Source organism: Erigeron canadensis, chromosome 2, assembly GCF_010389155.1.
Source record: "Erigeron canadensis isolate Cc75 chromosome 2, C_canadensis_v1, whole genome shotgun sequence".
In the NCBI taxonomy this organism is placed as follows: domain Eukaryota; kingdom Viridiplantae; phylum Streptophyta; class Magnoliopsida; order Asterales; family Asteraceae; genus Erigeron; species Erigeron canadensis.
In genome coordinates, this window is record NC_057762.1 from 31,527,815 (window position 1) to 31,550,476 (window position 22,662).

At 31.7% G+C, this 22,662-nt stretch overlaps 3 protein-coding genes across 3 annotated transcripts; 2 read left to right on the top strand and 1 right to left on the bottom strand.

Annotated features, from left to right (window-relative positions):
• The first annotated feature begins 495 nt into the window (after window positions 1-495).
• LOC122589295 (60S ribosomal protein L27-3) lies at window positions 496-1,089 on the top strand. Its single transcript, XM_043761571.1, has one exon. It carries the CDS (start codon window positions 549-551, stop codon window positions 954-956), a length of 408 nt encoding a protein of 135 aa, XP_043617506.1. The 5' UTR covers window positions 496-548; the 3' UTR covers window positions 957-1,089.
• Window positions 1,090-4,092: 3,003 nt separating this feature from the next.
• LOC122588078 (probable indole-3-pyruvate monooxygenase YUCCA10) lies at window positions 4,093-6,149 on the top strand. Its single transcript, XM_043760220.1, has 4 exons — window positions 4,093-4,710; window positions 4,960-5,193; window positions 5,431-5,553; window positions 5,967-6,149. The coding sequence occupies exons 1-4, from the start codon at window positions 4,093-4,095 to the stop codon at window positions 6,147-6,149; spliced, it is 1,158 nt and encodes a 385-aa protein (XP_043616155.1).
• A 7,844-nt stretch (window positions 6,150-13,993) lies between these two features.
• LOC122588434 (pyruvate kinase 1, cytosolic-like) lies at window positions 13,994-20,812 on the bottom strand. Its single transcript, XM_043760545.1, has 16 exons — window positions 20,556-20,812; window positions 20,363-20,459; window positions 19,740-19,837; window positions 19,451-19,606; window positions 19,157-19,234; window positions 18,617-18,748; window positions 18,418-18,498; window positions 18,244-18,315; window positions 18,055-18,144; window positions 17,454-17,598; window positions 16,238-16,326; window positions 15,925-16,020; window positions 15,770-15,837; window positions 15,566-15,665; window positions 14,436-14,495; window positions 13,994-14,338 (listed from the first exon to the last, which is right to left on the bottom strand). The coding sequence occupies exons 1-16, from the start codon at window positions 20,622-20,624 to the stop codon at window positions 14,186-14,188; spliced, it is 1,584 nt and encodes a 527-aa protein (XP_043616480.1). The 5' UTR covers window positions 20,625-20,812; the 3' UTR covers window positions 13,994-14,185.
• Between the last annotated feature and the right edge of the window lie 1,850 nt (window positions 20,813-22,662).

Genomic DNA, 22,662 nt, shown 5'->3' on the forward strand with positions numbered 1-22,662 from the left:
GTAAGCTCGAGCACGACTCTTTATACCAACAATATGGCTCGACCTTAGCTCGAAAAACTCAAAAAAGGATCAAGCTTGGCTTGTATTTATAAACATGGACTAAAAAAAACTCAAAAATATATACAAATATCACTCATAGAATTTGAACTTTACTACTTAAGAATTATATATAAGAAAATATATTGAAAGCTTGAAAACTCAATACGTATTCGAGCCAACTATGTAAAGCTCGAGCTCGACTCGATAACTATTTTGAGCATGAATTTAGGGCTCGAGCTCGAGATCAACAATAGCTCTACTTGATCGATTCGAGCTCGGGTTGCTCGAAAAAAGCTCGACTTGATGGCAGCGCTAACTTGAATGTAAAGATTATAGACCTCAAGCTTTCAACTAACAACGTAACAAATTGAAATATTAGGGGGTAATTGTTACAAAATCTAAAAGCCAAAGGATCATATTCAGAATATCAAAATTCTATAAATACTCATCTTCTTCCATTTCACAAAACCCTAGCATCAGCAGAAGCAGGAGCGGCGGCGCGGGAAAAAATGGTGAAGTTTCTGAAGCCAAACAAGGCGGTGGTGGTGCTGAACGGCCGATTCGCCGGCCGGAAAGCAGTGATCGTGAAACAATTCGACGACGGAACACGTGACCGTCCGTACGGCCACTGTTTAGTCGCCGGAATATCAAAATATCCCAAAAAAGTAATCAAAAAGGATTCAGCGAAAAAAACGGCCAAAAAATCGCGCGTGAAAGCTTTCATAAAGCTAGTGAATTACAATCATATCATGCCTACCAGATACACACTGGATGTCGATCTGAAAGATATTGTCACGGTCGACGCGCTTCAGTCGCGTGATAAGAAGGTGAGCGCGTGTAAGGAAACCAAGGCGCGTTTGGAGGAACGGTTTAAGACTGGCAAAAACAGGTGGTTTTTCTCCAAATTGAGGTTTTAGTTCTGGTGATGATGTGGCGGTGGTGGTTTTTATGTTATGGAATTTTTGATAATTTTATGTTATGGATTTATAATGATGTTAAATGACTTGTTTTGATGATTTTAGTTTAATTAATTAACGCATTTTTGAGATATGTGCAATTTTCAGCGTGATTTAAAAGTATTGATAGTGATTTAGATTTACATCTGATTTATAGTTTATCTCCACTGGATCAAAATACAGAGTTGTACTTAACACTTGGTTTTTGAACAAAACGTTTAGGTATAATTAGCAAGCCAGAAAATGAATATTGTGGAGATTGTCTGGTTTCCATAGGTACTTTTTCAGATTTTGTGGATTGCAAGTTTGCAACAAGGAAAAGAGAATGATGATTGTACTTAACACTTTGTTAATTTCATGTTTGGTCCATCCTGAAAGAGATTTTTAGATTCAAGCCATTTGCCTTACCACTTCCAAAATAATACTTAGGACAAGAAACAAAACTCCACCAACTTGTGAACTTTTATGAAGAAACAAAACTCCACCAAATCTTATCATCTTTTGAGAACTCTCTAATTTGAATGGGAAAATACTAAATGCTATTAGTAGTATATATACTGTTCTCACATTCATCTTCTTCAATTTTTCAAACGTGATTAAATACCCAGTTCCCTCTCCCCTTTGTTTTTCACCTTTGCTGTATCTAATTAAAGACAGTAAATAATATGCAAGCTTTCCCAAATTTGAATTATCCTTTCAAATTCTTTTAACCATCAAACTTATTTGATGATTTTAACCATTCGGGGGTTAAAGGTTGAAACATAAAACTTAAAACAGACTTACATATTGGATTATGGGAATATTTTTTGTTGTTAAAAGCGTGGAATATATACTTGAAACTTATAAACTTCATTGTTAACCCAATAAATAAAAAGTTGGAACTACTTAATTCACTATAAATCATATTGCATTTGTTCACACTTTTAGGTGAGTATGAACAAATTAAAAATTTTGTCACGCTTTTTAGTGTGTAGAAATATATTGAATTAGAAGTGTGTGGAAATTTTTCCACGCTAAAAAGTGTTTGAAATAAAAGTTCACAAATAAAAGTTCAAACTTTTATTTCAAACACTTTTTAGTGTATAGAAATTTCCATACACTTCTAATTCAATATATTTTTACACACTAAAAAGCGTGACAAAATTTTTAATTTGTTCATACTCACCTAAAAGTGTGAATAAATGCAATATTGTTTGTAGTGATTATAAACAAACGTGACTACAATGATTGTTCCCGAGTGATTGTTGATAGACAACTTAATTTCTCAGAAAATCTCATTTCGAGCTTAAATCGATACTTTTAACTTTTTAAAACTTCGCTATTTTTTCATCATGACACGTATAGTACTGAAGCTATTTTTTAACCTAAATAATTAATAATCACTACTGAAAATTGAACAATTTACAAAATTCCACGTACATGCTAGCTAGCTACTCTACTTAAAAATAAGATTACACACCCGCAATGTCACCACGGTAACTTTGACATCATGCAGATGGTCACACCAATGTATATAGTGATATATAGCCTTACTGAAGATATATGCTTTAGTAATAACTAAAGAAATTTAATTTTAATTTTATTTAGTTCGTATCTGCCTTTACTTGCCTAAGATCATTGATTCATTGTAGTAGAACACAAAAAGTGTCTTAAAATTCTGTCACAAAACACTTGGTTTATGAGTTATATGACACAAATAATGAAAAGAAACAATATATATATATATATTATATATATATATATATATATATATATATATATATATATATATGAAATATCAAATATACAAAGTTGTTTTAGTATGAATTGAACTGTGACAGCAACTAGATCAAACCCTTTAACATTATTATTGTTACTTTATATTGTTATACTTTTTACTCGAACTATCATATTAATTATCAAACTTATTTCTTATAAAAAAGCAACATTAATTCATTTCATTTTTACATTATATATATTATTTAACAACTACAAATTTACACTTGATTTACTTACTTTTCCAACTTTGAACATTAAAGTCTATTTTTATATCTCTCAAACATTAACTTAAATGCGACGAACACCATGAGGAAAATTGGCCATCAGGAGAAAAAATTTACACCGTCACACTGCATGATCATTATATATTAAAATTAAAAGTTGTTAATATTGTGACAAATGTCAGTGGCTAATCCATTAATCATTTTTACTTGTTCTACGATTAATCTGGATCAATGACGGGTCAGTGGCTTATCCATTAATCATTTCCAATTCCCACCAAAAGAAACACAGCATATATAGAGAAAACCATGCATATGACTCAGCATGGTATATCCTATAGGATATATCATTGGTACTGGCTGGTCATCTTAATCTGCATTAATTTTCGTCAAAAATAATTAATTGGAGTAATCAATTCTAAATTTTTTGGTATCAAAACAATTGATTTATTACTCAAAATGATTGACCGAGTTAATTTATTAGTTTTAGGTCAAAGAGGATTACTTTTATAAACTTTTTTGACGGATACTTGTACTTAAAATGGATTTAGACTTATTTTACTAGCTAGCATTTAGCTAGATTTGATATTTAATACGAGTAAATATAATCTCACTCTTAAAGGAAAATAAACAAATGCATATTCAGTAGTAGTATGTAACATCTATCCTACATAAATTCTACACTTAATTAATTGCTTGAACCACCGTTTAATAATATAAAATATATACAAGATTCATTGGGAATTAGGCAATTATGCATGGTATGAATACTATCTAAAAAAAGGTATAAACACGTAGCTAAGGTCAAGTCAAATTGACGCTTCTCAAATTCACATTGATTTATTTGTCCCAAAAAAGTATAGACAATTTACACTACTAGTATAAATTCAAATGACAGTTAAAGTAAAAAAAAAATTAATCAAAGCCTTATCTAATTCGTAACGGTTTCATAATTAAATGAATATTTACTCTTTTCCCTCTTGCATGCATTCCTATATATATGGATTCTCGCATGCATAATAACATGTATTCACTTATAAATATATAGACATTACATACAAAAATATTTTATAGTGAATTATACTAATATATAGTTTTACACAATTAAGTAAGAAAAAATGAAACAAGTTGAGACAGTTGTTGTAATAGTAGGAGCAGGACCTGCTGGGATTGCAATATCAGCATGTCTCAATCGATTATCGATACCAAATATCGTTCTCGAAAGGGAAGAATGTTACGCCTCAATGTGGCGAAAAAAGGCTTATGATCGTTTAAAGCTTCATTTAGCCAAAAACTTTTGTGAACTACCTTACATGCCATTTCCTGTGTCCGCACCAACATTTGTGCCAAAAGACATGTTTGTTGAATACCTACATGATTATGTATATAATTTCAACGTGAGCCCGTTGTGCCAACGCAGCGTGGAGAGTGCGTCGTATGATAAAGTTGTAAAGAAATGGATGGTGAATGCTAGGAATGGAGTTTCGGGTTTGGTAGAAGAGTATGTTGCGGAGTTTCTTGTGGTGGCAACGGGCGAAAATAGTCAAGGGTTTATTCCTTCGGTTGTTGGTTTAGATGGATTTAAAGGGTGTGTCATGCATTCTAGTCAATATGAAAATGGCAAGAAATTTGAGGGTCAAAATGTGCTTGTTGTTGGTGCAGGGAATTCAGGCATGGAAATTGCATACGATTTGTGCAATTGGGGTGCTCGAACCTCTATTGTCGTTCGTAGCCATGTAAGTTGTTTACGATCCCGCTATATGTATGTTGTCGTGCAATCTGGTTCTTTCAATTCAAATTGTTCCCACATAAAACTTTTTATATAAATATACAATATATATATATATATATATATATATATATATATATATATATATATATATATATATATTTGAATTTGTACATGTGGCATAGACACTAAAATATACTTATAATGTTAGTTGTAGTTCTTACATTTGTGATGTATTTTGGTGACATATTTGTAGGTACATGTGCTTAGCAAGGAGATAGTGCAACTTGGGATGCATTTACTAAAATATATATCGACACCTTTGGTGGACAAAATTGTTCTAATGTTAAGTAACTTAGTGTATGGAGACGTCGGTAAATATGGAATAAAAAGGCCAACCCAAGGACCATTTTTCCTCAAACGAGAAACCGGGCGCTCGCCAGTCATCGATGTGGGTACTATCTCAAAGATCAAAACTGGAGATATAAAGGTATAGAACCACTAACATATTAATTTTATAATATTTTGAATAAATGATGAGCCCCCATGTATTTTATGGATTAAAAAAACAAGATGTGAAGGGTTCTATACCCAAGTTAGGTACATAACAACCACATACTCCCAACCCTCATATATATATATATATATACACACACTAATATACTCTAATTAACAATGATAATTTAACATTCAAGTAGTTATGTCTCTCTTTTGTACGTGTGATAAGGTAATGGAGGCTATAAAAAGCATAGAAGGTGATCAAATCAAGTTTGTAGATTGTCAAGAACAACAATTTGACGCGATTGTCTTTGCGACCGGTTTCAGAAGTACCGTGCACTACTGGCTTAAGGTACAATACTAAAAGTAAATTACTACATTCACTATACGTTTTATAAAACATTTTTAAGTACGCGCCTTAATGTATACTACAAACACTACAAACAATATTGCAAATGGGGTGTGACAAATGGGGTTTTAGTTACCGTGGACATTTATAAAACATTTATAAAACGTTTTTAGTTACCGTGGACAAATGGGGTATAACAAAATAATTATGAAAGTTCACACTAAAAAGTGTGAACTTTTATTTTTACACACTTTTTAGTGTGTAGAAATTTCCATACACTTTTAATTCAATATATTTCTATACACCAAAAAACGTGACAAAATTTTTAATTTGTTCACACTCACCTAAAAGTGTGAACAAATGCAATATGATTTGTAGTGTAACGTTAATTTCTGATTCAAATTGATTGATTATAGGATGAAGGGGGCTTGTTTAATGAAAAAGGAATGCCGAAACGTAGACGTCCAAATCATTGGAAAGGAGAAGAAGATCAAGGGATATATTGTGTTGGATTTGCAAGTGCTGGATTGTTTGGTATCTCAAATGATGCAAAGAATATTGCTAATCATATCTCCCTGCAAATTCTTGGCCGGAACTAATTATGAATAATTAAGCTTAATTATTAATTATATCTATGCTATTAGAATGTAAGAGTATGTTCGTGTAGTAGTACAATACATATAGTAATATACCATATTAATTAGTAATTATTAATAACTAATAGTAATTATTATAGGATATATACAAATATACAAATGTTTACTTTATATATATTATTATATGCATCTAGCTATGAGCATATCGGATAGATGTTATTAGCTTTCCTTTGACGAATATATATATATATATATATATATATATATATATATATATATATATATATATATATATATGTACTGCACTGCACCTATGGAGCAATATAATTGCAGATCCAATCCACGTAATTAGGTACTGCACTTATCGGTTTGGATTAATGACAGGTTAATTTATCTTATTAATTAAGGCAAACCAAACTATCCTGCTTAATTAAGGCATGCCGCATGCCGTCGTTGAACCCAAGTCAAATGCGCCCTAGTAGTATGATGTATAAATTGGTTAAAAATATTCGAAAGTGTACGTACGTAGCCACATGCTTACAACCTTCTTAATTACGTCTCTATCTTACAAAAAAAAAAAAAAAAAAACCCTAATTAAGACGGGCGGTGGTCTGGTTTTAATTGCATGCATGCCGCTTTAATTTGCTGATTTTGTGGAACGTGGGATGCATGGCAAGTGTTGGTTTGAAGAAGAGGGAACAAGCATGCATGCATGAGGCTCTCTATAATTTCATAATTTGTTTATTGATCCCTAAAGGCGTTTGCTTATAGTAGCTAGTCCTGGTGGAGCGTCCCAACCACCAAGGACGATGGACGTTAAAACTTAAAAGCATGGAGCGTCCTTGTGGTGCGTTTTTGGTGGAGAGTCCCCTGCAAGAAGATCAAAGACGCACGAATGTGGGGTAGGAGCGGACTAATGTGAGGTAAGAGATAACTAATGTGGGGTAGCATGTAGGGAGTAAGCTTGTCTTATAGGCAGGTCCTGAGGAGAGTCCTGAGTGGTGTGATGCTGACGTGACAGTAGAAAAGTACAGACGTGACAGTGATTATTATGTGACACGACTATGAAACTATTTACACCATTAGCTAGCTAGCTAGCTAATCCTTGAGTAATTAACTAAGAAGGCCTAGCTAGCTTTAAATCACTAATTTCAAGCCTCATACTCGATTTTTTTTATACGAGATTCATATACTACTCTAATAAACGTACGTCAAGAGCCATATATATATATATATATATATATATTCTTAAAGATTAAAGTCTATAGATGAACATATGGTAGTATTAACCTACCAACCATTTATTGATGAAGAGGTATAGTACTTAGTCCGCTCGTAGTAAGGAGTTGATGAGCTAGTCCTCATCGACGTTAGTGCTACGGCTGTGTTCCTCCTGGTCGAAAACAACCTCATTAATTCGGAATTAATAACAAGATGGACGAAGTGCGTGGGGACCGGGGAGCGTATGTCTTCCGATTTTATTATAAAAAAAAACATTTTTTTAAAGAGTAACGGCTATATTTACATATAAACATATATTTATATCGATATAAATACCATCATTTTTCAACAATCAATCAAAAACAACATACTATTTCACATATCATACTATCATTCAAACATTTTCATATCAAACAATCAAACATATTAACCACCATGTCAATTAAGCTCAGAAGATGAGGATTCGCCTTCGTATATAGGTAAATATACGAATCCCGAAATGTTACAAACGTTTGTTATTTTCTTAGAAAATGAAGAAGAAGAGGCCAAATCATAAATGGTGCAAAAAATATCACGAAGAACCATATGCATAAATCACGCTGAAGCCGCACATCATTTGTGGATCCATTACTTTATTGCTCCACAACCGGTCTATCCATCCGATTATTTTTGAATGCCCAAGGAGATGTTTATCCGCATATGTAGAGATATTCACTCCTTTAATGGCGTCCAACCATTATCGAATCACTTTCAGTATTTCCAGCTTGCTCCATCCGATTGTGTTGGCCGGTTAGGGTTCAACATCTTCCGAAAATGTACTTCCGCCATACGACAATTAGCGTACAGTTGTCATGCCGACCAGCTAGATGAGTACTTGGAAATTAATGGCAGAATCAAATTCATATTTGTGTTTAACAAACTTTTGCAAGTACATTATTCAATTGTTTCATGAACGGTACTTGAGAAGACCGACCCAATAAGATATGGAGCGCATAACTTCTAGGCATTTAGAGGTACATGGTTTCTCGTGCATGACAAGGACAGTACACACGAAGAGATATAAGACACCCAACGATTATGCTCAAAGATGTTGTTTCGTATGATTTGTGGTTGTGGCATGCATACTTTGGTCCTGCAGTTCGAACAATGACATCAACATCCTAAACGAGTCAGATTTGTTCGATCAGTTGTTGGAGAACAAGGCTCCTTAGCTCGATTTTATTGTGAATGATGAACCATTTTACAAAAGGTATTATCTGGCTTATGGTATTTATTCGGAATGGGCCACATTAGTGAAGTCTTTAAATGTCCCATGGATCCGAAGATGAAGTTCAAGCGATACCAAGAAGCTGCAAGAAAAGACGTCGAACGGACACTTGGGATTCTTCAAGGTCGTTGGGGAATCATTGAGAGACATGCACGTCCATACAACATCAATAAAATTAAACGCATCATGTACTGTTGTGTGATCTTACACATGATCGTCGAAAATAACAGTCATGCAATATGCCCAATTGATTTGGAGTTGTTGAACAACGTAGGTCCGCAACCACCTTGTTCATGGAATGAAAAGGTGGCAACACAATTAAGGATGATGGGTGAGTTACGTGATAGAAAGACGCACCATCGACTTCGCAGTGCTTTAATCGAACACATTTGGAAGCTCCTAGAAAACCATCGTTAACATTAATGTTTTTCTTTATTTTTAATTATTAGTTGTTTAAATTTTATTTTAAATTTTAATTATGTATTAGTTGGTTTAGTTAATTTATATGTGGTGTTTTTATTTTTATAAAAGTTTATTAATTTTAGATAAAGAATTTATTAATGTCTGGTTAAAATAAAATAGAATAAAAAGAGGTCGGGTAAAAGTTGACGTGCAATGAGAAAGAAATGATAGAAAAAATTAAGGGATACTACAACTTGTACTCGCATGGATATTAAGTCAAGGTATTGTACCCGCACAGGGCATGACAATGTTGTTATTTGGACATCGTACCCTCCTTTACCTCCTTTACCTATTATAGTAGTATTACCCTTTTGATAGTAGATTGACATGCAGTTTAAATAAAATGATATTAAGCCTTTTTATAATTTATTTTAGATATATATTACAATTTATGGAGGTTGTTATATATATCTATAATATAACTAAAAGAGGGGGTTGGGGTACACTTGGCATCCCTAATCACCCTTCTAGAGCCTAATACTTTCTCCTCATTAATCCTCTATTATTTAAATATTTTTTTAATTACTAAATCTATAAGCAACATATTATAGATATATATAGAAGATTTTTTATAATATATAAATAAATATAGATAGATACTAAAATAAAATGTTATAATTTCATCTAAACCAAAAAAACCGGATGGCTTAAAGATATTTTAAAGATACGTGCTTAATTTTTTTTGAGTAACTATGGATACTTGCTTTTATAAATATATATGTAATAGTATTTAATAAGAAACTATATCTTTATAATGCTTCAAGTTAATCCGTAGTAAAAAATTATGTATCCATATTAATTTAGTTTGTTGTCCATTATATGTTTATCATGACTTCTTCTTCAACAACCAAAAATAAGACCACATTAGTTCATCTTGAAGATTTTAAGCCAACACATGTTAACCATCATCTACATGTCCGTGTTGTGCATGTATGGATTGTTTCGGAGTGGAACAACCCAAAGAAAAACAAAAAGTTCGAGATGGTCTTTGTTGATGAATTGGTATGTACTTTTCAAATTATATATCTTTCTTTAGTTTTCGTAATTATAGTCTATAATTATTGTTTGTGTTTGTCACTACAAATTTTTTATATAACTAAAGTTGAAAAAAAAATGGTTAACTAGATTCAAATTTTATATGAAGTTAATTTTCATATGTTTCCTTATTTAGTTTTCGTATTGATTAAATTGTTGTATTGGTTCTAGGGATCGGATTTTGTCGTCTTCACGATGATTATAATGTTTAATATAAACATTGAATCTTGGCAGTGCAATCTGCCCATTGGCAAATACTGAACCAAGAAAATTAATTTTCCGAAAGATTAGTTTATTACGCATTACTTCTTCAAGTTTTTGCCTTATTTTAATTGTTTTATGTTTAATTTTTAGGTATTTTAATTTTATTCGGTATCTATTTAATATACTTAAATTTCAATTTTTTAACTTTGGGAAATATCTTTTGAGACTACCCGTCCATTGGACGGGCCTGAGCACTAGTATAATATATACTAAGTATTTAACTTGCACAATGTGCGGCAATTTTAAAATTGATTTAATTATTAATTTGAATGGTGTGACTTTGCAATAAATATAATTTCTATTCTTTAAAAAAAGTTTTGAATTACTCTCGAATGCTGGAAAGTCTATCATAAGTTATCTTAACTTACTAGCGAATTTACCCGGGTTTAACCCGGGTATTTTAATTAAAATTATAAAGATAAACAATATGCAAGTAATTTTTGAAGATAGTGAGTTAAATAACACAATATTTATAAATTGATAAAGTACCTATTGCATTAACAAAACATAAAAGAATATTATATACTATATAAAATAATTTTCTTTATTTATAAATAAAAGATTAATAACTTTAAATAAGCATTTAGTGACCAAATTTAATTTTAAAAGGTGTAAATTATTTATGACATCATAATTAAAATAAAGATTTTTTAAGTAAAATTATAGACTTGACACATCACATTTTTTCTAAAAATACTTTTAAAAAACAATTGTCTTTTATTTATTATATAGATTTCACGTTAAAGAGTCTTCACAAAATAGATTTCCCATTAAACTCTTTGATGAGAAACCCTCTGTAATGTCCAATGATATTGACTAAATATAAAGACAATAAGTTCAAATACTTATAAGATAATAAATGAATATATATTTTTGTTTTCAAAAAAGAAAGAAATAGCAAAAATGAAATACATATAAAATAATATTTAAGAAGTTTTGATATTTTAAATTCAAAACATAGATTCGAGGTGATCTCAAATCAGGTACTTAATATTGTTTCTATGTTGATACATATAGTTTAATAATATATACGACATTTCAATTTAATTTTGGTATTATTATTATTATTTTGTTTTTAGATACATATATAAATATTAGATATTAGATAAATATTATATAAAAAGTTTAGAGATGACACATAAGATTGAGTCCTATGTGGCAATTTTATAAAATAGCTTTAAATTTTTAGAGGCCTTAAAATCGTTCGGATTTTTACTGTTTTAATAATTATATAGATATAGATAGATATACATATATATATATATAGATTAAAATATGTCAAAAAATAATTAACCAAATAAATACCATCACATACAGCATTAGTTTGACGAAAATAATTACAAAAAGTTTTTGAAAACCAAAGTTATTGTATTGACCGAGTTAGTTAACTTTTGGGTTAAGTATCTAGAAGTGTAAGTAACTTTTACATTTTTTCCTATTGTGTGAATGTAACTTTCATTTGGTTCATTGTATGTAACTAACCCGTTAAATTTGAACGATTAATGTAAAATTTTTATGTTGAACAATCAAAAACTTCTGTATGACAGCTCATATCGTGTGCCACGTATACACTTTTACATTAATCGTTCAATTTAACGAGTTAGTTACATACAATGAACAAAATGAAAGTTATATTATATTCACACAATAGAAAAAATGTAAAAGTTATTTACACTCCCAGATACTAATAAACCCTTCACTTTTTTGTCAAACGGGTAACTTTGGCTGATACTTTATATGGACTTTTATTATCTTTTTCATCTTTGATATTAACATTTGTACTTACTCTCTCTTTTAGATGGGAAATTAATTGGTAATCATTTTTGGTAACAAATTAATTACACTCGTTTGAACACGGTTTGGTATTAAGATATGTATAATTATGTAAGATAGATGCATTGAAAATTTGGCATGGTATGAATGCATATATATCATTCTTAAAATGGTATAAACACATAGATCATGATCAAATTATGAAGCTTTGTAACTTATATTCTCATAGATAGCTTTTGTCCCAATAATGTAGAGATCATTCCTTGAACAATAGTAGCTATAAAGTTACGCGAGATGAAGCTATAAGTAAAAATGTTTAAGAAATACCTTATTTAGTAACTGTCCCTAAAAAGCATTTTATTCTTTTTTTTTTCTTCTTTCCCATATTCTAGTTCTAGTATAAACAAAAAATGGCTCATTGGTAAGGTATATGACCTTAGTGTATTCCACTAAAGTTTGAGTCTTAATCGAGTTTTTTTCGAACTTATAGAGTTTCATCTCATGCATGCATTTAAATTAGGAGTAAGGATAGATTAGTTTGTCGTTCAAATAATAAAATAAAATGTGTGTAATATTTAGTTCATAGCAAAAACACCATACTTAGAATCTAAAAGAAAATGTGTATCGATTTATCAAAATGAAAGCATCCATATAAGAACATAAATGTATTGATATCTCTAAATTAAGCTATCTTTAAATTTGCACTTCTCTGTACTAAACTTTAATTGTTGGATAGGTTCATATGCTTAATTAGCATGGAGAAGTACGTGCAGCTCGGGATGTATTTATAATTTATTTATTGAAACATATTTCATGCACTAAAGTAAACAAAAATGTTTTAATGTTGACTAACTAGCTTATTGTACGGGGATCTACGTGAACATGGAGGTAAAAGTTTTTCATGAGTTTTTTTAAAGCTTTAATTTTCAATTTTAAGCAATAAGTTCCTATCATGTTAAAAGTTTCGTTTGGATATAATTATTTTTAGCTTTTATTTGGAGCAAAAAAAAAAATCCAAAATGGAATGAAGACCTTTTAGTTTTGATGAAACTTTTAATTTTTAAAATCACAAATAACTTTTCAGTTACAACTATAGTTATCATACCAAACATCTATAGATAATAAAAGCTTCAATTTTACTTAAAGATACAGGTTACAGCTCCAACTAAAAAACTATATCTATTTTTGCCAAAAGTAATTCGGAAGTTATCGAATTTGACATAATTAGTTTGGTTTAGGCCAAAACTATAGATACCATAAATGTACAATTCAACTGTTAAGTTGAGGCAAAGACTGGCAAGTGGCAAGTGTCATTTTATAGAAAAAAGACACGTTATTTGCCTGTGTAACGTAAACAGAGTATTGGCACTCATCTTTTATGTGACTTGTGTTTTATGTTATCACACCCATCAAGTTCCAAGTTACCACATAGTCAAATTACATAATAAATTGAGTTAGACAATATGTTCATCTTAACTAAAGTTGATAAAATCAAATAAAAACATCTAACTTCTAACCAGCTTCAGATCAGATCCCCCTACAATCAATGGCCCATATTGGCAATCCATGTTATTTAGACATCATGATGTGTGATTTATATTTATATTTATATTTTGAACTACAACTATCATTAATGAAGTAACACCTAATGTCATTTTTTACAGGTTTTGAGTCTCAATATCATTTTTGTCGGTGTATATGGGGATTAAGATGTAGACGGCTAACCCCCCGACATCATTATGCGTAGGGGCTAAATCTGGAAATAGTCTCTCTCTACCAATGGCATCGTTGACATTATAAATAACTAAACTAAACACAAACCGGGTAATTCGCAAGTATCCAACACCTTTTATATAAAAAATCAAGTTTAACAAAAAGGTGGTTAATTATGTGGTGTCATAACAAGAACTTGAGCTCAAGCTCCACCATTTACGCTTAGATAATAAGAACTTACACATCTAGATAATAGAAGTTACGCACGGGAATATCCATAAACATCTAGTATAAGTTATGGTTACTAATCTTCAAGCTCGATAATCTTGACAACAGAGTCATCACCAACTTTCTGGCAAACAACAACACGATCATGCGACTTTATGACACCAATCTTCCTGCCATGATCCAATGCAACTTTTAGAACCGTCTCATTGGTGGCACTTGTTGATTCAGCCTACAAAAAACATTGTTTAAACTTAATGTTAGAACAGAGGGATTTCCAAAACAGAGTGATTTCAAAGTGGATTGGTGGAAAGAAGAAATTTTCTTACAGGGTGTCGAGGATCCGCCAGCATCGGAAAAAGACCTCTAATGATGAGTGATTGCCTTGCCTTCTCGTAAAAATCAGCAAAAATTACAGGAGGATCAGTTGCCTTGAACAATATAATGGGGTGAGATAAATGATATGCATAAATCAGAATATCAGAGGTAGAAGTTACAAAATCAGCAAGCCGGGCTGATTGGGAATAGGTTAAAACTTGTATACTTTGGCATGGGTTACGAGTCAGGTCATGTTGTTTTGTCCAAACTTTTGTAAAATTCAAGTAGTGTCAAATATCATAACAACAAGGATTCTTTTTAAGTGATGATCTAGACTTTTGGATTGAAATAGTTTCTAAGATCTTGTGTATTAAGAATGCACAATTGGCGACATTACACCTGTTTCATGCTGTATTCATTTTTGACTCGTTACAGACATGTGCCCGCGCGATGCAGCGGTGTGGCGGCGGCGACGAGTTGTGACAGTGGCGATGGCGTTGGTGGCGGAGACCGACAATCCCGCTGGGCGAAAGGAGACACCATTCTCTTTCTTTCTTCAAGGGCGGTGGCGTGATTATTATTGAAAAAGTAATTGATGTGAAGGGGGTAGTGTATTCATTTTAATGGTTGAAGGATGTATGTTATAAATAATTTCAGTAAGGGTATTATAGGTATATTAGGTAGAGATAATTAAATTAATGAATAAAGAAGAGGGGAATTTTGGGTTTATTAAGTTCTTTTTTGAGAAATTTGGATGGAGTAAATGGTTTATAAGGTGGTATATATATTGTAGTTGCATATCAGCCAAGAGAAGAATGTTTTACCATTTACAGCTAATGATTTTATATTATATACTTTGACAGCCATTTGTCACTTTGTCAGTAACATTTTAATCACCTAAACTAGATTAATATTCAAACCAATTGAACTGAATTTCCAATGTTTAAACATAGCACGTCATTAAGAGCAAACTTTACAGGCGTATTCAGCACAAAATATGTATATATATTACTCGTAATATAGTTTTTCAAGTGATAGCTTGACATGTTATGTGTTTTGTGTATATAAGTTTCACTCAAAAGAATGTTTACGGGTCAACTTTATAAAGGAAAAGTATCTAATAGGGTGATATCAATTTTACCTCATAAGCACCAGTAAATGTCCATCGAAGTTGATTCGTTTTGAGACGTGGTATAACCACAGATAGCACCGGCATGGTAGGCCTGTACTTGGCAATTAACCTGCACATTTCATAACAGTTCAATTCACACATTGTAGTCCATTTAGTTTATAAATCGAGAACATAAAACAACCTTATATACTTATTATCAAACACACCACACACCTTGCAGCTCTTCCAGATGATGTGAAGCAAATGATAACAGATGCTTTCACTTTGATGGCAGCACGAACCTAAGTAGATTCCAAGAAGTTAATACTCTACAAAATGTCAAAATGATCATTCAAAGGGAACATATTATAGACACTGAAGTTAATTACCGCAGAAGAAGCAATAGATTCCAAGTGGCTCATTGGTTCACCGACGTATTTTACAGTCTTCTTGAAATATGAATCTTGATTGTACACTTTCTCAGACTGCATACATGAAGACCAGCAGGTGAAGTTTTTAGAAATGCTGTTCCACTAATGAAATACTACACTATACGCTCTTTCTCAGATACTATTTGATATTAAAGAAACTAAAGGAAAGATAAAATCTGATGTAACAAGGTCCATGATAAGTGTATGCATGGATGTAGATGTAAAAGAGATGGTAAGGATTGTTAATAAAGCAAAAAAAAAAAATTAATACCTCGCCACAAATTTTACCAACAATAGAAATGCTCTCAACAGGGTACAGCCCCCTCATTGTCTCTGCACCTAGAAGGATTGCATCAGCACCTGATGCAAATCAATAAATTACACAAACATAAGACGAGTTATTCATATATTTAGAGGGTCTTAGTATGATTTAAAAGTAAATATATAGAACATTGTATAATCGATATCAAATAATAGTTGTATTATAACATGTAGTGGAAATAGCGCTTGGGTGTGTGTATACTGTTTGAGTTGTACTGTTCAGAATTTTGAACGTTTTACTGTATTCAGTGACAAAGTTGGACATGTTTTCTGAACAAGAGCAAAACTCCCTTAATTAGTTTAGGAAAGGGTAAACAGATTATTTAATCATCAGTTCCGTTACATATGGTATGAAGCTGATTATTTGATCCCTAAAGAATCACATAATCGGAAGCAGAGCCCGCTAAGTCGCAATACTTAGTTCTAAGTTCCAAAATGCAGATCCGAACACCCCGCTAAAAATGGATTACTTGACCTCCTGATTATTGCTACACCAAAATCGGGGTTGGTAAACTTAGCTACTTTACATGCACCAAACATTAGAAATAGGCATATATAGAAGCATTAAGTCACTTCATTGTAGACAGTGTTGTAAATATCGGATTTATCGGCCGACATATCGGCGATATATTGGTTATCGGCCCTTCACCAATAAGAAAAATGACTTATCAGGAAATTTATCGTTTTAGTCGGTCAAACTCGGCACTTATCGGTCCATATTGGTCAAAAAAATTGACCAATTTTTTTTTAAAAAAAAAAAAGGTTTTTATCAAATATTAGGGTTTATTACTTTCTTTAAATCAAATTTTTCTAGCTGATTTTAAATTAATTCTTTAATTTTTGAGTTTATCTTTAATAATCTTTTAATTTCTAGTTGTAAATTGTAATTACTTTCTTTACTACCGTTTTTCCCTTTTGAATATAGGCTATAGATACTTAAATTTCGAAACTTTAATTGTAATTATTTTCTTTTCTATAGTTTTATATTCTAATTATTGATGTATTGCATTACAAATTGTTTATTTGTTAGTATATATATAAATTTTAGATAAATTCCTTTACATTTTAGGGTATCCGATATATCCTATTTATCGCTTATCGGGGGTCGGCCGATAAGAAACCGATAACCGATATTTACAACCTTGATTGTAGAACTTGATACTTACCGTCTAAGACGGCATTGGCAACATCAGTAGCCTCGGCACGCGTGGGCCTTAGGTTGTCAGTCATACTATCAACAACACGAGTAACAACTGCTGGTTTCCCAGCCATGTTGCATTTATATACAGCCGCCTTTTGAAACAAAAACACCTGTGTATCAACAAGGAAGTCTGTTCAGAGGCTTGATCTTTTTTTAGTAACATGACTTCCTCTTTTGCGACTTAAACAACAGTTTATCTTGAGGCAAATGGCATAAAAAGGTAAAGAACCTTGCTTTGGTTTCTGTTTGACAACCATTCATGATTTTACCATAAAGGCAAAGCAACTTTCAGAAACCTTGGTAAAGACGCCAAACGTTTCAAATTTTAATAGCATGTCAACATGGCAATGGAAAACCAAATGAACAATGATAACTTTTGGAAAGTTTGAGCCTTTAGTGAATGCAATTCAAGTGTTGCCCGAAGCGTAGATCAAACCAAATCTTGTTACTTCTTATGCAATTTGCATTGGATTTTTTAACTGAAGGCTTTTTGTTTTTGTTATCTTGTTTTGACTTTTTATTCCAAGGGATGAGATAATTGAAGCAACCAAAAAGTAAAAGCTAACCTTCTCTGGTGGAAGGTCTATTCCCAAATTCCCTCTAGCAAGGATAATCCCATCTGCTTCCTGAAGGATTTCATCAAAGTTTACTAGTCCCTGCACAGTATATGGAACACAAGTTTAAAAAAAAACTGACATGAAGATAGAGGCATAACTTCGAGATTGTATGAAAAATATAACCAGTAAGGATCTCACCTCTACATTTTCAATCTTTGCAAATATCTGAGTTTGACTGAGGTCACCTAATTTAGAAAGATATTCACGAGCCTGCAACCATCAAAATATATAGATTGTGTACGCTAGTTAGAAACTAATGTGTGTTTTAAGCTCCTAATGCCGTATAGAAAATAGCAGGTCAAAATTACACACTTCTCGAATATCTTGACCACTGCGGGTATGTGACAAAGATAGAAAGTCAACATTGTTTTTGACTCCCCATGTGTTGATAACCTACAATCAATTATAAGAAACCAGACAACATAATTAACATTGTTAAGGCAATAGCAATATTAACTCACTCACTGGTTTGAAAACAATCGTGATCAAAGTCTTAGTTGAAATGGTTTACCTCCTTATCTTTATCAGGGAGTGTGGGTAAATCGATATGAACTTGAGAGACATGTAAAGTGTACAACGTCCCAGCAAGAACAGCAGAGTTCTTTATCAGGCAAACAACATCGTCACCTCTTACCTCCTTGACCTGCATTGCACAAGAAAACACTTAATCAAGAATTTTAAGTAAATCATATTTCACAAAAATTACAGTATGTAGGTTCTGTAGGTATTATTATACACCCAATAGGGAGAAACACTGTACACAAGTATCAGTCATTAGATTGGATATCTATAATTAAGTTTGCGTTTTCTTTTGTTACAAAGTGCCAAGCTTCTATTAGAGTCTTAGGCAATGACAATAGTAGGTGATTTTATTGAATAGTTCACAATAAATCACTTTTTACATATGGAAAGTAGTGCATCTAAGTCTAAGTACGAGGTAAAATGTGTACTACCGGTATCAATTAATGGCAAAAGTTTCTGAAAGATGATAATTATCTCTACTTGATTGTACACAAAGTCACAAACATTCTGGTTTTTCACTGCCGCTTACCTCAAGCCAAACAGATGTCGTCTCGCTTCCTGTAAACAAGTATTGGCCAAGGAAAATGGTGCCACCCCCCTTTACTGCCTGGAAACACAATTTCAGAGACATAAGCACATAGGATATAGAGATGAACAAAATAGCTTAACTATTCACGAAACCATGAACGTGCATCTAATTCTTTCCAGTTTTACAAATCATCTATTTAACCAGAATCACTGGTATCACTATGCATGTGAAACTCTATCTAACCTAGTATGTATTTTTAAATGTTAACTCTGCCCCAAAATAACGAATTATTACCTTAGCTAGTCCACCGAAATTTATTGGCAATAGATTTGAAGTTGCCTCTTTATCTTGATCCGGTGTTAAAACAACGAGCGAACCTTCCTCAAGAGGTATAGGCTGATCACCTTTGTTGACTACAAGTAGCTCGGGGCCAATAGTATCTAACATAACCTGATATTGATAAAATAAAGATCAAATTTATTTTCCTCAGATTCATTACCTTAAAAACAGGAATTCAAATCTTTGCTTCTTACTTCTAAAAACATATGACTTTTCATTGGATAAACTAAGTAAAGGGACTTACAGCACACAACTTCTTCGTTTGCTTAATAGCGATTTTCAAATTCTCCAATGTCTCCTGGTGATACTCAGCATCACCCCATGTGAAATCAAATCGCGCAACTACAAGAAAATTACTAACAACATCACAAAAAGGAACTTAAATAATGTCCTCCCCCCATAACCCAAACAAGGAAATACCTCATCCATATGAATACCAACCAATTTTTTCAAAATTTTTGTTTATGCTGTGTGTTAATCACCATATGTTGTAATCAGTCATTTTTAAAGATGACTGTGAATTTAACCAGATAAACAAGCTGCTAATAACCCATATATAATTTGATAAAATAATATTGTATGCATACATAACATAAAACTATATAGATATTTTCTAAATTGGTATCCTTAATTTTTGAGATAGAAAAGAAAACAAAATCAAACATCAAATTATATATTTAGTTTTAGGAAAATAAGGTTGAAAAACATCACTATCTAGTTGACTTTCTTTAAACAAAAAAACAAACACTCACTCACTCACTCAACAAAACATAAAAAACATAATTCTATTTCCTAAACTTACAATAACACAAGATCCATCCATAATATAGTAATATATATGTGTATATATATAAAATAGAAAGATACCAGACATTCCAGCCATGAGACACTTGGAAATAACTTCAACAGATCTTGATTTGGGTCCTAGTGTTCCAACTATCTTTGTCATTGATGGAAAATAACTCTGTACGGTAACACTGCTACATTAACATGTGTGTATATATATATAGATATAATATATTTAGATATGTAAAAAAGGAGAAAAGGAAGAAAGACTAACAGGTCTAGATGGCTCAAGAATGGAAGCCATACGTATAGGTTCTTCAAGCAGTAAGTGGTTTGAGTTCATTTTAATTTGCCAATGAAAAAAATGGAATTTTTTTATTTTTTGGGGGGATAATGAGAAGCAGAGTATAGTAGCAGTTAATTTTGTTTTGATTGGGGGGATGAAAAATCACAAAACACGAATGAATGAATGAAAGATTTAAAAGGTGTCGGGGATGGAGTTGTTGTTTAGTCACTTTCTCTACCTGTGTGTTCTGTATTTGACCCACTCACTCATTGTTTCTTTCTTTCTTTGTTTTCTTAAACAATGGTCCTTCCTATTGGTTTTAACTGCCATTTTTTTTGTCTTTTTCTTTTAGGCCTCTGATTACGAGCGTAAATATGTTTTTTGGTTTCAAAAGGATCACACAAATACGTCGAGTAAACATTTGTATACGTTTAAGTCAAATCTCTCCTTCTCTCAACGAACTTAGAATAAAAATAACATACTTCCAGTTTACTAAGGTTGTGTTTAACTTCTCGTACAAAGGTTGTGTTTAACTTCTCGTACAAAGTGAGCATATATTGTCACGGCTCATTTATTTTTTACTTTTTACTTTTAACCATGAACTTTATGGTAACTTGTTTTTGGTGTGTCCTACATATATGTTAATATGGTGTTTGTTTATTTACATCTTTAATTTTCCATAGATTTTAAGGGCATAATCTTAGCCCTTGGATTATGTATACTATATTATAAAGCAGATTCCTTCCAGATTTTCAACATCGAATTGAAATTTTCAATATTGATTTTAAGTACATCCCCAAAATACCTCTCTCATCTATTCTACATTTATCTAAAATAACCATAATACCCTTTCTCTCTCCTCAAAGCTAAACCAATCATCTTTTTTCTCTCACCTCCATAAATCATTTATTCCTCCAATTCATTTAAAATCTTTTATCTCAAAAACTGTACATCGATAAATTATAAAAATTGTATGTGTGTTCTTAAAATTTCATGCTCTTTTATTAGAGATGTCATTCGATGTACTTCCGACGAATTTTTAAAATCGAGGATAGAGTCCGTACGGCTAAGACATTTGACCATCATACTTAATGACCTAGGAATCACCACCACCATTTCACCGCCGCAAAGCACGGGTACTTGCTCTCGTTCCTATGAATGGTTGAGATTAACATTTACCTCTAATTAAAAATATAACACGGAGGGGTATATTTGTAGTTTACACTAAAAAAAAAGAACTTTATCTTCCATTTCTCTTATTCTCTTTTCTCTTGATCAAAACACACGCACACACAGACACACTCTCTCCCTCTCTTCTCCTCCTTGGACGGTGACCACCACCACCGCCACCGCCATATCCGACCACCGCCGCCACCAGCACCGCCACTACAATCTGGATCTTCATCTCAAACCACTAGCAACAACAATAAATGGAATATGATGTTTTAAATATTATTAGAGTGATATTTTATGTATTTATGTTTTTATATAAAAAATGGATAAACAAACTATTTTTATCCATGATTTGTAGTTTTTTTCTCTTATTTTTGTTTTTTCAAATGATAAGAAGTTGTATTGTTGGTTGTTGTTGTTTAAAATTTTTATAAATAATATTGCCCACAAATTGATGAAATGTCTAAATCAAAGTGTATGTATTAAATCAAATTTGATTATATACGTATTTGCTGATTGTATAGCCAATTAAACTTGATTGTACATAGATTTATTCTAAATTTTGAATTTGTTAAATTTGTGTTTTGTAATTTGATCACTATATATTTGTGAAGTGTTAATAGTTAATTCAACTTTCCTAACTCTGAATGTAATATTTGTTGTAAAAAATGTATATAATAGAATGAATATATAGTCATTTACTCATTTAGTAAATAAGCTATTAAAAATCATAATTGATTTTACCTATACAGTGTGAAAATCATAAATGATTTTGTGTAACACATTGAAAAAAAGCAAAATGAGTTCCATAAAAATAAACCTATTCAAAATAAAAAATGATTTTATGCATTCATTGGGGAAAAACTATACAAAATCATATATGATTTATGATTTTGTGTAGTACATTGAGTCAAAACCATAA